General features: G+C 36.9%; 1 protein-coding gene across 1 annotated transcript; it reads left to right on the forward strand.

Annotated features, from left to right (window-relative positions):
* The first annotated feature begins 6,313 nt into the window (after positions 1-6,313).
* LOC142166982 (uncharacterized) lies at positions 6,314-7,278 on the forward strand. The gene is made up of 3 exons (XM_075227127.1): positions 6,314-6,471; positions 6,584-7,048; positions 7,155-7,278. Exons 1-3 carry the CDS (start codon positions 6,314-6,316, stop codon positions 7,276-7,278), a joined length of 747 nt encoding a protein of 248 aa, XP_075083228.1.
* Positions 7,279-15,070: the final 7,792 nt, after the last annotated feature.

The raw sequence follows: 15,070 nt of genomic DNA on the forward strand, positions 1-15,070 counted from the left end.
AAGGTTTCACCCATGAAGGGTGTTATGAGATTTGGGAAGAAAAGGAAATTGAGTCCTCGGTTCATTGGGCCTTTTGAGGTGCTTCGAAGGATTGGGGAGGTGACTTATGAGCTTGCTTTGCCACCTAGTTTGTCGACTATGTATCCGGTATTTCATGTTTCTATGCTTCGAAAGTATATTGGGGATCCGTCTCATGTTTTGGACTTTAGCACGTTTTAGTTGGATGATGATCTGACTTATGATGTGGAGCCAGTAGCTATTTTGGGTCGTCAGGTTCGAAAGTTGAGGTCAAAGGATATAGCTTCAGTGAAAGTGCAGTGGAGAGGTCGGCCCGCGGATGAGGCTATCTAGGAGACCGAGCGAGAGATGCGGAGCAGATATCCTCACCTGTTTCAGGCTTCAGGTATGTTTTCTTGACTCGTTCGAGGACGAACGTTTGTTTAAGCTGGGGAGGATGTGATGACCCGACCAGTCGTCTCATGAGTTACCGCTCCGTTTCCCCTATTTCTGCTTCTTTATGCTTTGTTATCTATTTTTTATAGTATTGGGTTGGTCAGATCGAATCCGAAATAATTTTGGTGAGGTTTGAGACACTTAGTCTCTTGTAAGGGAATTTGAGTTGGAAAAGTCAACAGAATGTTGACTTATGTGTTAGAGAGCTCGGACGCGAGTTCCGATGATTCAGTTAGCTTCGGTAGGTGATTTATGGCTTAGGAGCATGATCGGAATGGGTTTTGGAGGGTTGGAGTAGTTTTAGATTTGAATTGGCGAAGTTGATATTTTGGCGATTTCCGGTTGGTAGGCGAGATTTTGATATAGGGGTCGGAATGGAATTCCAAGAGTTGTAGTAGCTCCATCGTGTCATTTGGGATGTATGTGTAAAATTTTAGGTCATTCGTACGTGGTTTGGTCGAGTTTTTGATCTAAAACCTAATTTGGAAGATTTTAGAAAGTTTGGCTTGAATCTGATGTGTTTTGGGTGATTTGATGTTGTTTGAAGTGTTTTGATAATCGGAACAAGTTTGAACAAGGTATTAGGATATGTTGGTACTTTTGGTTGAGGTCCCGGGGGCCTCGGGATGATTTCGGATGGGTGACGGGAAGGTTTGCGACTTGTGAAATTTCAGAAGGTTTGGAGGGAAGTTAGGAATCTTCAAATGCGGTTATGGGGCCGTTTGTGCGGAACCGCAAATGCGGAAGAATGACCGCAGATGCGGATGTGGCCGATTTTAGTGATTTCCGCAGAAGCGGAGTAGTAGCCGCAAATGCGGTACCGCAGAAGTGGATTTTGGATCGCAGATGCGAAAATCCCAGGCCAGAAGGTATATATTGCTTCCTTCGCGAATTTTTGCAAAGAACTCCAGTTTTGAAGATGGGAAAGAGGCTAATGCATAGGATTTCAAGTGGGATCAAAGGATATCGGTTGGGTAAGTTCCCTAAGCTTAATTACTTGGGTTTAAGATCATTTTTCCACAATTTAATCATGATTTTAGTGGAGATTAAAGGCTAAAAATGGAGGATTAGGGTTTGGGTTTAAGAGGCCTTTAATGGAGGATTTGAGGGGTCATTTGGACTCTGTTTTTTTGTGTTCATTATATGTATAGACTCGTGGGGAGACGAGGAATCTATTGATGTAAAAATTTCTGAATTTCGAGATGTGGGCCCGGGGGTCGGGTTTTGGTAATTTCGGGATTTGTGCTATTTATTCATTGCTTTCGCTTGGGCTTCTTTCTCTTGGCATATTTTGACATCCTCGTTCTGATTTTGGATAGATTCGACGCGCGTGGAGGTCGATTCGAGAGGCAAAGGCATCGCAGAGTAGTATTTTCACTGGTTTGAGGTAAGTAACCATTGCAAATCTGGAACTGAGGGTATAAAACCCTGGTATTTGACTTGTTTTTGATAAATACGGTAACGCACATGCTAGGTGACGAACGTATAGGCGTACACCGGTAGGGATTGTGACTTGGTCCATCCTATAGCGACTATTAAGCCGTGTATTTGATTTGAAAATATTATGTTATTCCTTATTTTAGATACTTATGTTGTATTATGGGTTGTATGTCATGTTTGGGGCCTTGTGCCAACCTGTAGAAACCCTTAGGGGCATTTTGAGAGTTTTTCCTCACTTTACTTGCTAGAAGCATATCCTCGGTCTTGTTTTACCCGTTTAAATGATCAACACTGGTTTTATTACTCTACTTCTAATTGTGAGGATTGTTTGGGCTGAGTTCCCTAATTTCTATTATTGTGCCCGAGAGGCTGTGAGGTTAATGACTGAGAGAGGTTGAGAACCTAACAGTGAGGATATGATATTAATATATTATGGATCGAATTGCACGCCGCAGCGATACTTATATGGATCGGGTTGCACGCCGCAGCGATACATACGCTGGATCGGGCTGCACACCATAGCGATATGTATATTGGACCGGGTTACGCGCCGCAATAATATGACGCTTGGGCTGTAGGATTCCCTCCGGAGTTTGTACACCTCCAGTGAGTATAGTCGACTATAAATTACGGATCGGACTGCATGTCGCAGCGGTTACTATGATTTCTATTATTATGAGATACTTAAGAGCCGGGTGTTGAGCGTGAGTACTATGTCACAAGAGTCGAGTCACGAGTGACTGAGAGGCTGCCCGAGTGGCCATATTCTGATTGATTCCTTGCCCGAGAGGCCTTGTTATGATGTTTTTACTTATTTCACTCTTCTTTTAAATAAGCCTCTGTTTGATATACCGCTAAGTATTTGATTCCAAATTTTTAAACTGGAAATGAGGTTTCATAACGAAAACTGATTTTAAACTTTAAAGATGACCTGATATTCTGTTGATTATCTAGTTATGTATTTTTGAACTGCTCGTCACTGCTTTCAGTCCTTATTTACTCTAGTTACTTACTGAGTTAGCGTACTCACGTTACTCCTTGCATCTTGTGTGCAAATCTAGGTGCCCGAGTGACCGAGTGAGGGCTTTCAGTTGTTTCAGTAATTGACGGAGACTTCGAGGTAGCTGCATGGCGTCCGCAGCCCTGTTCTCTCCCTCCTATCTTATTATTTTTTCGTATTTCCTAGACTATTGATGTATTAGGTATTCAAACTTGTATTAGAGGCTCTAGACTCGTGACACCAGATTGTTGGGGCTGTGTAGTTATTGTTATTTTTTACCTTCCGCATATTTCTGTTGTTTAACACTTATAATGACTTCAGTATTTAAAGCCTGTGTTAGAAAATGGCTTAAATGTTAAAGGAAAATGGATCATGGTTAGTGGATTGGTTGGCTTGCCTAGTAATGTGATAGGTGACATCACAACCGGTATTTGGGGCAGTGACAAATTCTTAGTGTCCTAGAGAACTTTATTTATTATTTTTATATTTTGTTGAAGCCAATTATAGTTTAGTATTACTTAATTAATTTTATTCTCTTCAAATTCCTCCCTTAAAATTAAAAAGCTTCAAATTGCAACTTATTGCTCCATAAATAGAAAAATACAAATCATTTTACCACAACCTTCTTTTTCTAAGAAGAAGAAGGTTGTGGCTTTATTTATTACTTTTATATTTTATTGAATTCAAATGTAGTTTAGTATTCATGCATAATAGTCAAGGTAATTAATTTTATTCCTTTTCAAATTCCTCCCTTAAAATTAAAAGCTTCAAATTACAATTTATTGCTCCACAAATAGAAAAATACAGATCATTCTGCCACAACCTTCTTTAACAATCACTTTAATAAGGTAGCGAATATCCATCAACTCCGACTCGGCAATGAAAATTAAGAGTTTGAGACTCTTTTTTAGTTCTTTGACTATTAGTATGCCCTTAATCTTGATTTCTTTCGTAAGTTTTTGTAATTTTTGAAGTTTGAACACCTTTTTGATCACTGACACTTTTTTAATTTGAGAGAAAAATAAAAAATTTAAAGTTTGAAACAGGTTTAAATTAAACACTTTTCCTTCCCATAACACCAATTTTGCGAAAAAAAATCTCTCCCTTTCGGTGTTTTCTCTTTTTTTAGAACTTCTTTTTGTTTATACTTGGATGATTAGTCATAATACTTGTTAATATTTCAAAGAGTTGCACATCAAATTTTATTGCTAGTAATTAGTATACAATAGTGCCCCCGCTATGCTAAAATCCTGGGTCCGCCTCTGATTCTAATGAACCCAGAAAGAAATGAAATTCATCTCCTTCTTCTCTCTAGTTTCTCTCTCTAGTTCATAAGCTTACATTGATCGTTGTATGTATTAGATTATCAGAGCAGCGATTGCTGGATCGACAGTAATTCTCAAGTTTTTGAAGCATCAGAGAACAACTCAGCTCAACAATGGAGAATGATGAAATCGCGAATCTTCCTCACAATCATCCACTCTTCCTAAAGGATTCAGATGGACCAGGAACTGCACTTATCTCGCTCAAACTCACAGGGCCAGAAAATTATGCCATGTGGAGTAGATCAATGCGAGTTGCTTTGCTGGTAAAGAACAAATTACGGTTTATGGACGGAACATGCCTGAAAAGCTCATTTCGAGGAGATTTGGCAACACAGTGGGAGAGATGCAATGCGGTGGTGTTATCGTAGTTGAGCAGCACTATTTCAGTATAAATGGTGCCAAGTATTATGTATGCTTCAAGTGCGAAGAAAGTCTGGGATGAATTCAAGGAAAGGTTTGACAAATGTGACTTGACCAGAATCTATCAGCTTTGGACAGAAATTGCAACCCTAAGGCAAGGTACTGATTTTGTAACTAGCTATTTTTCAAAATTATATGATTTCTGGGATGAATTAGACATATTAGTACCCCTGCCTTCGTGTGATTGTGAAGAATAAAGGCCTTATGTGGATCACCTAATAAGACAAAGGCTATTGTAATTTCTAATGGGATTGAATGAAAGTTATAGTTATGTTAAGAGTGATGTTTTGTTGAAGGGGATAGTGCTAACTATTAATAAGGCCTATTCAATAGAGGTGCAAGAGGAAAGTCAAAGAAAACTTGGTGTAGTAGAGGTCAATAGAGTTCCTTTAACAATGCTAGCAGGAAAAGGTCAGACTTTTAAGAATAAGAGGCCAGTACTGGTCTGTGATTATTATGGATATAAAGGTCATTTGAAGGAGAATTGTTACAAAATCATAGGCTATCCACCAGATTTCAAAAGTAAGAAGAAAGGGCAATTCAATCCAGGGAAACCACATGCTAATATGGCAAATACAGATGAGGATGTCAGTGTGAAGAATCAGTATCAGCAGGGGAATTTTTTCACAGAAGATCAATATAAATAGTTGGTGAATATGCTGACAAAATCTTCAGTTGGTGACAATACATCAAGTTCAGATGGTTCTGCAAATCTGGCAGGTACTGTATCTTTACTGTCCAATGCACAATTATATGATTGGGTAGTAGATTCAGGAGTCTCACATCATATTACCTTTTGCAAAGACATTCTAAAAAGAATTAAGGAGATAGATAAAGGTAGCAATGATGGAGTACAAATTCTATAGGTTCTAGATCAGATATTACACATACAAGAGATGAAATAGTAATGGAAACACAAAGAATTACTAATGTTCTTTATGTTCCAGACTTTAAGTTCAACTTGCTTTCAGTGTCAAAGTTGACTAAAGAATTGTGTTGTTCAGCTTGCTTCTATCCTGAATTTGTTGTCTTTCAGGGACTCTTCAATGGCAAGGTACTGGAGATTGGTAAGGAGAACAATGGTCTATACACACTGAAGAGGGAGAGAGTAGTAGTAGTAGTCTCAATACAAAAGGAATCTATAGATACAGCACTATGGCGTCACAGGTTAGGGCATGCATCACAAATGGCAATGAAGAATTTACCAGACTTGATTAACAAAGAGAGTCAGAAAGTACAAGAAGACTATCAAATCTGTCCATTAGCCAAGCAAAGTAGACTAAAATTTCCTACTAGTAGCAGCACATCTAGTCATATTTTTCAGCTTGTGCATATTGATGCCTGGGGTCCTTATAGGACTACCACTTATGATAGAATGCATTATTTTGATGCATTAGTTGATGACTACAATAGATACACTTGGATTTGCCTACTGAATTCAAAGTGTGAGGTGATTACTATACTAAGAGAATTTCTGTTTCTAATAAAAAATCAATTTGGAACAAGTATTAAGGTTCTGAGATATGGTAATGGAACTGAGTTCTTTAATGCAAAATGTAATGACTTGTTATCTTCCTTTGGCATTGTTCATCAGAGTAGTTGTCCCTATACTCCTCAAAAGAATGGGGTGGTTGAGATGAAGCATAGGCATATTCTATAGGTGGCCAAGGCACTAATGTTTCAGAGTGTGATACCAACTAGATTTTTGGGAAACTGTGTCAAGACTGCAGTTTATACTATTAACAAACTGTCTACTAGAATATTAAAGGGTAAATTACCTTATGAAGTGCTATATGGGAAACCTCCTAAGATATACCACTTGAGAGTATTTGGGTGTTTATACTATGCAAGAACTCTACCCAAAGGAGATAAATGTCACCTAGAGTAAGAAGAGTTGTGTTGATAGGATATTCAGAAATTAGATTCCAAAGACTTTTCTGGTTAGGAGGGATGTTAGTTTCAGAGAGAAGATATTCCCTTTTAAGCAATCAGGAGAGCTTCCTAAAGATCTATTCCTTTCATCATCTATAAATTACACTGAGTGTACAGTACAACCAATTCATCATGTGCATGAAGGTCAATTACTTCAAAAAGAATCTGACGTAGTCCCTAGTGAGGAACTTGCCCAGGTTGAAGAAGAAGACACTAACACTACAACAAGTGACAATAGTCATGCAATTACAGTAGATAGCATTGGTCATGATTTGGATACGGGGGTGGAAAATGAAGCAAGTTTAGAGTTAGAATCAGAAATGGAAAATGGAGAATCATCACCTGAAGTGCCTCTACATGAAAAATTACATGAACAACCTTTCACAAGTTTAGAGTCTGTAGCTACAAGGAGGTCTACTAGAGGATTTAAGCCTCTTATATGGCAAGGATTATGTCACTGGTTGGACTCCTTCCAGGGGTCTTCCTCACTCTATCACTAATCATGTCTAATATGAGCATCTACCATCTCATTATCAGTCTTACTTGACAGAATTCTCTAACAATATTGAATCTTCTTCCTTTAGAGAAGCATCACATGATGACATATGGTTTGATGCCATGAAACAAGAGATACATGCTCTTGAGGAAAACAATACATGGAAGATAGTTGCCTTGCCATCAGGAAAGAAATCAATAGGCTCAAAATAGGTTTACAAGATAAAATATAAAACTAATTGGGAGATAGACAGATTCAAAGCTAGATTGGTTGCAAAGTATTACACACAACAGAAAGGTCTAGATTATCATGAGACATTCTCTCATGTTGCCAAGATGGTTAGAGTCAGGACTGTCATCAGTTTAGCAGCTTTTGAAGGATGGAACCTCTATCAAATGGATGTCAACAATGTATTCTTGCAAGGTGACCACTAGAAGATGTCTACATGGACCTACCATAAGGATTCGATAGGCAGGGGGAGTCCAAAGTATGCAAGTTGCTGAAATCACTATATGGATTGAAGCAGGCATCAAGACAATGGAATATCAAGTTGTCTAATGTATTGCTCAATGCTGGATACTCTCAAAGTGCCTATGATCATTCCCTATTCAAAAAAAGGGAGATGAAAAGCACATAGTGATAATACTTGCGATGATATACTAATCATATGAAGCAACACTGATCTAGTAAATGAGGCAAAGTGTACCTTGCATAAGAATTTCAAAATGAAAGACTAGGGTGAACTCAGATATTTCCTAGGAATAGAGATGATGAGGTCTGACAAGGGAATACTGCTTAACCAAAGGAAATATGCTCTTGAACTTATTTCAAAAGCTGGCCTAAGTGGAGCAAAGCCAGCAAATTCACCTCTAGAACAAAACTTAAAGCTGACTACAATAGACTATGTTAGACATATGCAGTAGATAGGAGATGATGAACTGGAGGATATTGGAAGCTACCAGAGGTTGATTGGGAAGCTGATTTACTTAACAATAACTAGACCATATATTTGTTTTGTTGTGTAGTTATTGAGTCAATTCATGCAACATCCAAAACAATTTCACTTAGATGCTGCTATGAGGATTGTAAGGTACATAAAGAAATCACATGGGATGGGAGTTTTTCTCAAGAAAGGGAGAGTCACACAAATAACTACATACTGTAATTCTGATTGGGCAGCATGTCCAAATACAAGAAGGTCTGTGACTAGTTATATAATTAAACTAGGAGAGTCTTTGGTATCTTAGAAATCAAAAAAACACCAAACAGTTAGCAGAAGTTCTGCAGAAGCAGAATACAGAAGTATGACTGTTGTTGCTGAGATAGTCTGGTTAGTTGGGTTGATGAAAGAATTGAACATAGAGGTAGAAGAACATGTGAAGTTATTATGTGATAGCAAGGCAGCTATACCGATAGCAGCAAATCCTATCTACCACGAAAGGACTAAACATATTGAAATTGATTGTCATTTTATAAGGGAGAAGATAAAAGGGAGGTTTGATAGCAGCTGAGTATGTTTCCACCAAAGACCAGATTGCAGATGTAATGACTAAGGCTCTAGGTGTGGAACAACATCATCTTTTGGTATCCAAGCTAGGAGTGTTAGATGTATTCCACCCTCTAGCTTGATGGGGAGTATTGAGATTAGAAGAGTAGTGTGGACCAAAATGTAATTGTATAAACTTTAGGGAGTTAAAGTTATTAGTTAGTTAAGAAGTGCACTTGTGTCGGTTATAACAGTGCACCTCCTCCCAATCTCTGTATTCTTCATTCATTCTAATGAATCCAGAAAGAAATGAAATTCCTCTCCTTTTTCTCTCTAGTTTCTCTCTCTAGTTCATACGCTTACATTGATCATTGCATGTATTAGATTTAGCTCAAATTCAAACTAATTCAATATTTTAACAAGAAAGTATTTTCTATCAGAATTTTTTTCATTTCATGGCTCGAATTCGTAACTTTTAATTAAGGGTGGAGAGATTACATTAATTACACTACAGTTTATGCTAAAATAAGTATAGCTAATAAGTACTATTAATTACATAGCTAAGCATTGAAGAAAAAGAAAAACTAAATTATGCATTTTCATTATAAACTAATATAAAAATAAAAAATACATATCCAACACTATCGTCATTGCTAGTATTCAATTGAATTTCTTTTGTCAGCATTAATATTAATTTGAACATTGTTTGAGTTACTACATTTATAGACTATAAAAATTAATGATCATTCAAGAATATTAAGTCCAAACTTAAAATAATACGTTAAAAAGATAAAATTGTTAAAAAGTTTAAGAAATATTTATAAATTATAACAATAAATATTTCTATGTATATAATACTTAAAAATTTATATAAATCTATTATCCGGTTGGTTTGACTTCGGTTTGATTTTTTAAGTTAAAATCAAACCAAACTAATTATGGTCGGGCTTTTTTCCCTATATCAAACCATAATTGGTTTTTTTTCCGTTTGACTCAATTATCAGTTTGATGTGGTTTATCGATTTTCTTTGTACACCCTTAATAGCAATCATGAAACAACATTATAAATTAAGGTGTATCGTCACCAATTAACCATATGATATCTTTAGAACAGTTTGTTGCTTTACCGAAAAGGCTATATATCGCTTTAACAATTTTGGTCAGAGATTGCCAAATTTTACATTAATTGAACCAAGCATCTTTCCCACATAGTATAACTATGCAAATTAGAGTAGTTATAACCACTTTCTTTTGGCACCGACCATTGATTTGGGATCCACTAATTTTCTTTCGTCCGAAATTAGTCTCATTCCCAGCTTTTCCTAAAAACTCCCCCCCCCCCCCCCCCACACACACACCACCACCACCCGCACACACAATGTGTGTTGTGACAAATTATATTAATTTATGGATTGGTTTATAAGTCAAGATGCATTAATATGGAACTTTTGTGACAATAATGTGAAACAGTAATTAACATCAGTATACGCAAACTTATTATATTTAGTTTGAGAGGCCAATGCATATACACTTAGTAATATGCTTATACGTACTTTATTCAAAAGCTCCTTTATAATTAATTTCTTTTTCAAATTTTGTGAACTTTCCCTTATCTCCTTTTTTTTGGCTTTGTTTTTCTCCTTTTCTCTCTTCATCTTAATTTGTGTGTTTTATTAATCCCAGCTACTCTACAAGGATATTATATTCTTTTGTTTTATAATCATGCTCACATGTGCAACTTTAGGTACCTTAAAGTAAAGAGAGAAGGCAGAATGATGTTCGTAATAATCATAAATAAATAAAAATAATTAAGTAAGCAAGAAAATGGTCGGCTACATAAAACATTGGGTTTGAAATGGTGATGAATACGATGACCATAAATCTACAAGAAAAGGTCGGCTCCTTAAAAGAATTGTGGTTGCGCTATTTTACACCACCAACTTTCTTTTAATCTTTTTTTTATTTTATTTAGTAAGTTGTGCTTACTTAATCTTTCCTCAACATTAAAAAAATTCAAGCATTGACCAATCTCTATGTAAATAAACTATAAAGACCATTCAATTGGTCAATGTTAGATTTAAATGGACCTATTGGGCGTACGTCAATAAAGGAGTAGCTCGAATTTGATCAAAAACTTCACCATCTATCCCCGAAAATCTATTATTCGCTAGTAAAATATTTTGCTAGTAATCATAGTTACGTTAATATGTATTTCTCATTTAACTTGTAGCTCCATGTAGGTTAAATTGTTCAATTTTGTATAAAGTATTAAATTTTAATAAAACGTCGAATGTGAGTAAATATTTCTCTTATCTCTGACCTCAGATCTAGCGGTGTGAAAATTGAAGGATTAGTGATAAAAAATTGAGCTGAAACTCAACTGCCATGACTGAGGGCCATGAAGCTCAGAGAAGAAGGAGAAGCTTCGAGAGACTTTCAGATTTGGGAAGATATTTTTATTAATTGGAAATCACAAACTCAACTCGTCTATATACAGGATATTGTGCTTGTACAACTGTCATCCTCCACTAACCACCTAAACTACCACTAACTAATATTCTAACATCAACTAACACTAACAACCTAACTAACTAGTTACAATAATAGTCATAGTTGCAGTTACAAATGTGGCCACTAGCCAAATAATTACAAAGCACTATAATACAGAAGGAAACAGATACATAGTGTTTCCGATTTCTTCGCAACTGGAAGTATGGCCTTCAAAATAACACTTCCAAACAACACAGCAACAATGATGAAATAGGATGAAGTCGTGAAACCCTAGAATTCTTGACTTTGACGACAACTACGGGAACTTGTAGATAATCTTCCACAGTCACTCAAGCAGCAAATACAACTCAGAAAACGTCGAGAAAAGTTAGAGTCGACCAGAAATCCGTCAAAACCAGTATGTAGAAGACGAAATCAATACCTCCATGAGATTGAAATCCTCAACGAAATTCAATAAGGGTAACATCGGAAGATAGAGGGAGATGAGATCGATCGGAATCCTGCTCTGATACCATGAGAACATGAGGAAATCGATCTAGATTTGAGAAATTAGTGTTAGGGTTCATGAGAGAGAAGAGAGGAAAAGATGGAACCTTCCAGATCTAATTCTATGAAAATAATCCCGATGGGCTGATTCGGGTGCCCAAGCGGTTATATATGGCCCAAATAAAAATCAAATACATGTAATATAAAGTGAGCTAGTTCAGTAATTACAAAGGAGTCCAATTACACAAAACACAAGTAAAATAAATAAATGCTACACTATAAGCACTATAAGTCTTTCCTTTTGGACCCAGATGCCATATAATCCATGAGCCCAACAGTTATATATTATGCAAATTAAATACTCCACTAAAATAGGAGTTCGGAACCCAAATAATCTTTAATTAAACTCAAGAGATCAAACTACGGTGAAAAAAATGGGGAACAAAAATAGATATAACGCATTAATTAAATGCGCTATGTTTTTTTTCTGTTTTTAACAGATAGCGTTAATGTTCATCTCCCTCTTTCTTTCTTTTTTTTGACGTACACACAGCGCATGAAAAGTAGATAAAGTGAATTTAATGTACACATTTGTAACCTATTTCCCTCTTTCCTGTAGGTAGTGGAACAAGATCCCAGGTATGGTTGAAGTAAAGTGCATCAAATTCCAGGTTCATAGCCTGTTGCCAGGCAGGTATGGTTGTTGCCTCTTCATATGACTCAGGTTCATGGTCATTAGAAAGAGTCTCAAGCAAATGCTGACTATCATTACTCAGTGCATTGAGAGATATAGGTTGTAAAAGGGGAACATGTGTATGAAAAGAAAAGGAAGGTGAACTATGACTATCATCTGCTACTTGTTTCCCACTATTAGTATTAAGAGTGGGTGCATTGCATAGGTAATCCTTCAAATAGATAGGGAGTTTAAGGATTCTTTGAGGTCTGTTGTGAGTTAGGGACACAGTTTGCTCAGATTGTGCAGAGATTGGATCATTTAGAAAGGATTGTTCTTGGTTCTAGGAGTGAAAACAAGGTTCAGGTGATGTGTTGCAGGTTCTATTTGAGTTGGAGGGGCTTTGGTAGTCTGGTTGAGATGGTGGCATAGATTCATGAATGTCATCATTAGTATTATTGCCAAGTAGAAGTCCAGGTGATATTAATTGTTGGTGTGAATCACCTCCATTATTATTAGCAGTAGAATTAACAGTATCAACATGACTCATGCTAGGACCTATATAAGGAAAAGAAAGATATAGGTGCTCACGTTTGGATGCCAAGTCAGTGTGCTTTCCTAGCAATGCAAAGGGAAAACTAATTCATAAAAAGTCACATATCTTGAAACATGTATTTTCTTGTGGCTAGGCTCAGAACTTTGTATCCTTTTGATCCAAAAGGGTATCCTACAAAGACATGGGGTGATGATCTTGGTTCAAATTTATCTTTGTGTGGTTTCAGGTTTGTAGGAAAACATAGACAGCCAAAAATACTGAGATGTGAGTAGTTTCTTTTCTTTTTATATAAAATTTCAAAGGGGCACTTTTCTTTGAGGGATGTAGATGGCAATCTGTTGATCAGGTAAGTGGAGGTTAGGATGCATTCTCCCCAATACTTTAGGGGTAATTTGGATTGATATAGCAGTGCTCTTGCAGTTTCCAGTAGGTATTTGTGTTTTCTCTCCAATATGCTATTTTGTTGTGGAGTGTATGAGCAAATTTTTTGGTGTGTGATTCCTTTGGTTTGGAAAAACATGGTTGTTTCAGTGTTCACAAATTCTGAACCATTATCAGTTCTGATGGTTTTTACTAAGGTGTTGAACTGATTTTGGACCATTGCATAGAAGGCCTTTATGACATGTAAGGCATTGCTTTTGCTGGTTAGATGGTGTGTCTAGGTGCACCTACTATAGTCATCAACTAAGGTAATGAAGTACTTGTGATTATCATGAGTTGGTGCATGATAAGGACCCCATATATCCACATGCAGGATTTCAAATATCTTGGTTGTAGAGGTGGTTTTCTCTGGGAAAGGAAATCTAGTTTGTCTGGACATAGGGCAAATGGAACACAAAAAAGGTTGTTTATTTGCAAAGGTTATTGGTATAGAATTGATACCCTTCATTTTGATTAAAGGCACATTGCCCAGCCTATTATGCCACAAGAAATCCACAGAGTTTTCCTTGCACACTGAGTCTGAACTTTTATTGGATTTCAGAAAGACTTGTACACTTTTATTATCACAATCATGAGGAGAAATGGATGCACTAGGTGCTGAATTACAAGGATGTTGACAGTGTACATTATTGATACTATGACTACCCGAGGTGGTTGCACTAGGTGCAGAGTTGTGTGTGAGTGATGTGGTGGAAACTCTATTTACAGTAGAAGAATTGTTCTTTCCTGAACTTGAATGGTGAAGATAGAGGCTGCCTTTAGCCTTACCAATCTCCAGAGGCCTCCTCAGTGAAAGGCCCTGTAGAAGAATACATGAGAATTTAGTGAATATGATGATGCAATCAAGTTGGACTGTCAAAGAGTGAACAGAAATTAGGTTGAGTTTGAAGCTAGGCACATATAGAACTCTTTTTAGAGTGAAGAGAGGACTGAGAATGAGATCTCCAATTATTGTCACCTTTACTTTATAACCATTTGGCAAAGAGACTAAGAAGGGGTAAACTAAAGTTTTGATATTACATAATGAGGTTTTGTTATAGGTCATATGGTTAGTAGCTCCTGAGTCAAGAATCCAGGAATCAGCATTTTCTTTGAAGCTTTCATAAGACTGTTTACTTGATTCAACAGAAGAGTGACAAACAGTCATACCTGCAAAATTAACAGCTCCATCAGTCATGCTTATGTTCCTCGAGTTGTCTCCATTGTTCTCATTTTTAAAAGTCTCCAATATGCTCAGCAGTTGTCCATATTGCTCTTTGCGCAATTGCTGCATAGTTCTACCTTGCTCTTGATGATTTCCTCCTTCATCTGGTATGTTTGCTCCATCGCTTGTTGTTTGAAACACATTAGCTGCTAGTTTCCTTCCCCTGTTGCCATTGTTGTACTTCAAATTCTGAGTATATCCATGCAGTTTATAGCATTTTTCTTTAATGTGGCCTGGCCTTTTGCAGAAATCACAGAATGGCCTAGGTCTATTCCCCATGTAGCCTCTTCCATAGCTGTTGTTCCCAGTAGTGTTTGTGTGTTGATTATAGTTTGTCCTAAATGTGTTGTTTCCTGGACCATTAACATTCAATGATGTAGACTCAATTACTAATTGCTGATTTTGTGGTTTGACTTCCCTTTGCTTCTCTTCTTGTATGAGAATGGAGAAAGCTTGAGCTATGCTTGGAAGAGGGTTCATTATTAGTATGCTCCCTCTCACGACAGTATACACCTTATTCAACCCCATCAAAAATTGTATCAGTCTTCTGTCCTGCTCAGCCTTGTGTATGTTAGCTTTAGCTCCACAGGTGCACTGGCAGCTGCACTGTACATGTGCATTTAATGTGTTCAATTCCTCCCATAATT

Source organism: Nicotiana tabacum, chromosome 12 (assembly GCF_000715075.1).
Source record: "Nicotiana tabacum cultivar K326 chromosome 12, ASM71507v2, whole genome shotgun sequence".
In the NCBI taxonomy this organism is placed as follows: Eukaryota; Viridiplantae; Streptophyta; class Magnoliopsida; order Solanales; family Solanaceae; genus Nicotiana; species Nicotiana tabacum.

Excerpts from the sequence above, each read along its gene's own strand:
- LOC142166982 (XM_075227127.1), top strand. The coding sequence starts at position 6,314 with ATGTTTCAGAGTGTGATACCAACTAGATTTTTGGGAAACTGTGTCAAG. Across the intron at positions 6,472-6,583 it reads TACCACTTGAGAGTATTTGG|GAGGGATGTTAGTTTCAGAG; the intron begins GTGTTTATACTA and ends TTTTCTGGTTAG. Across the intron at positions 7,049-7,154 it reads TGGTTGGACTCCTTCCAGGG|AGAAGCATCACATGATGACA; the intron begins GTCTTCCTCACT and ends TTCTTCCTTTAG.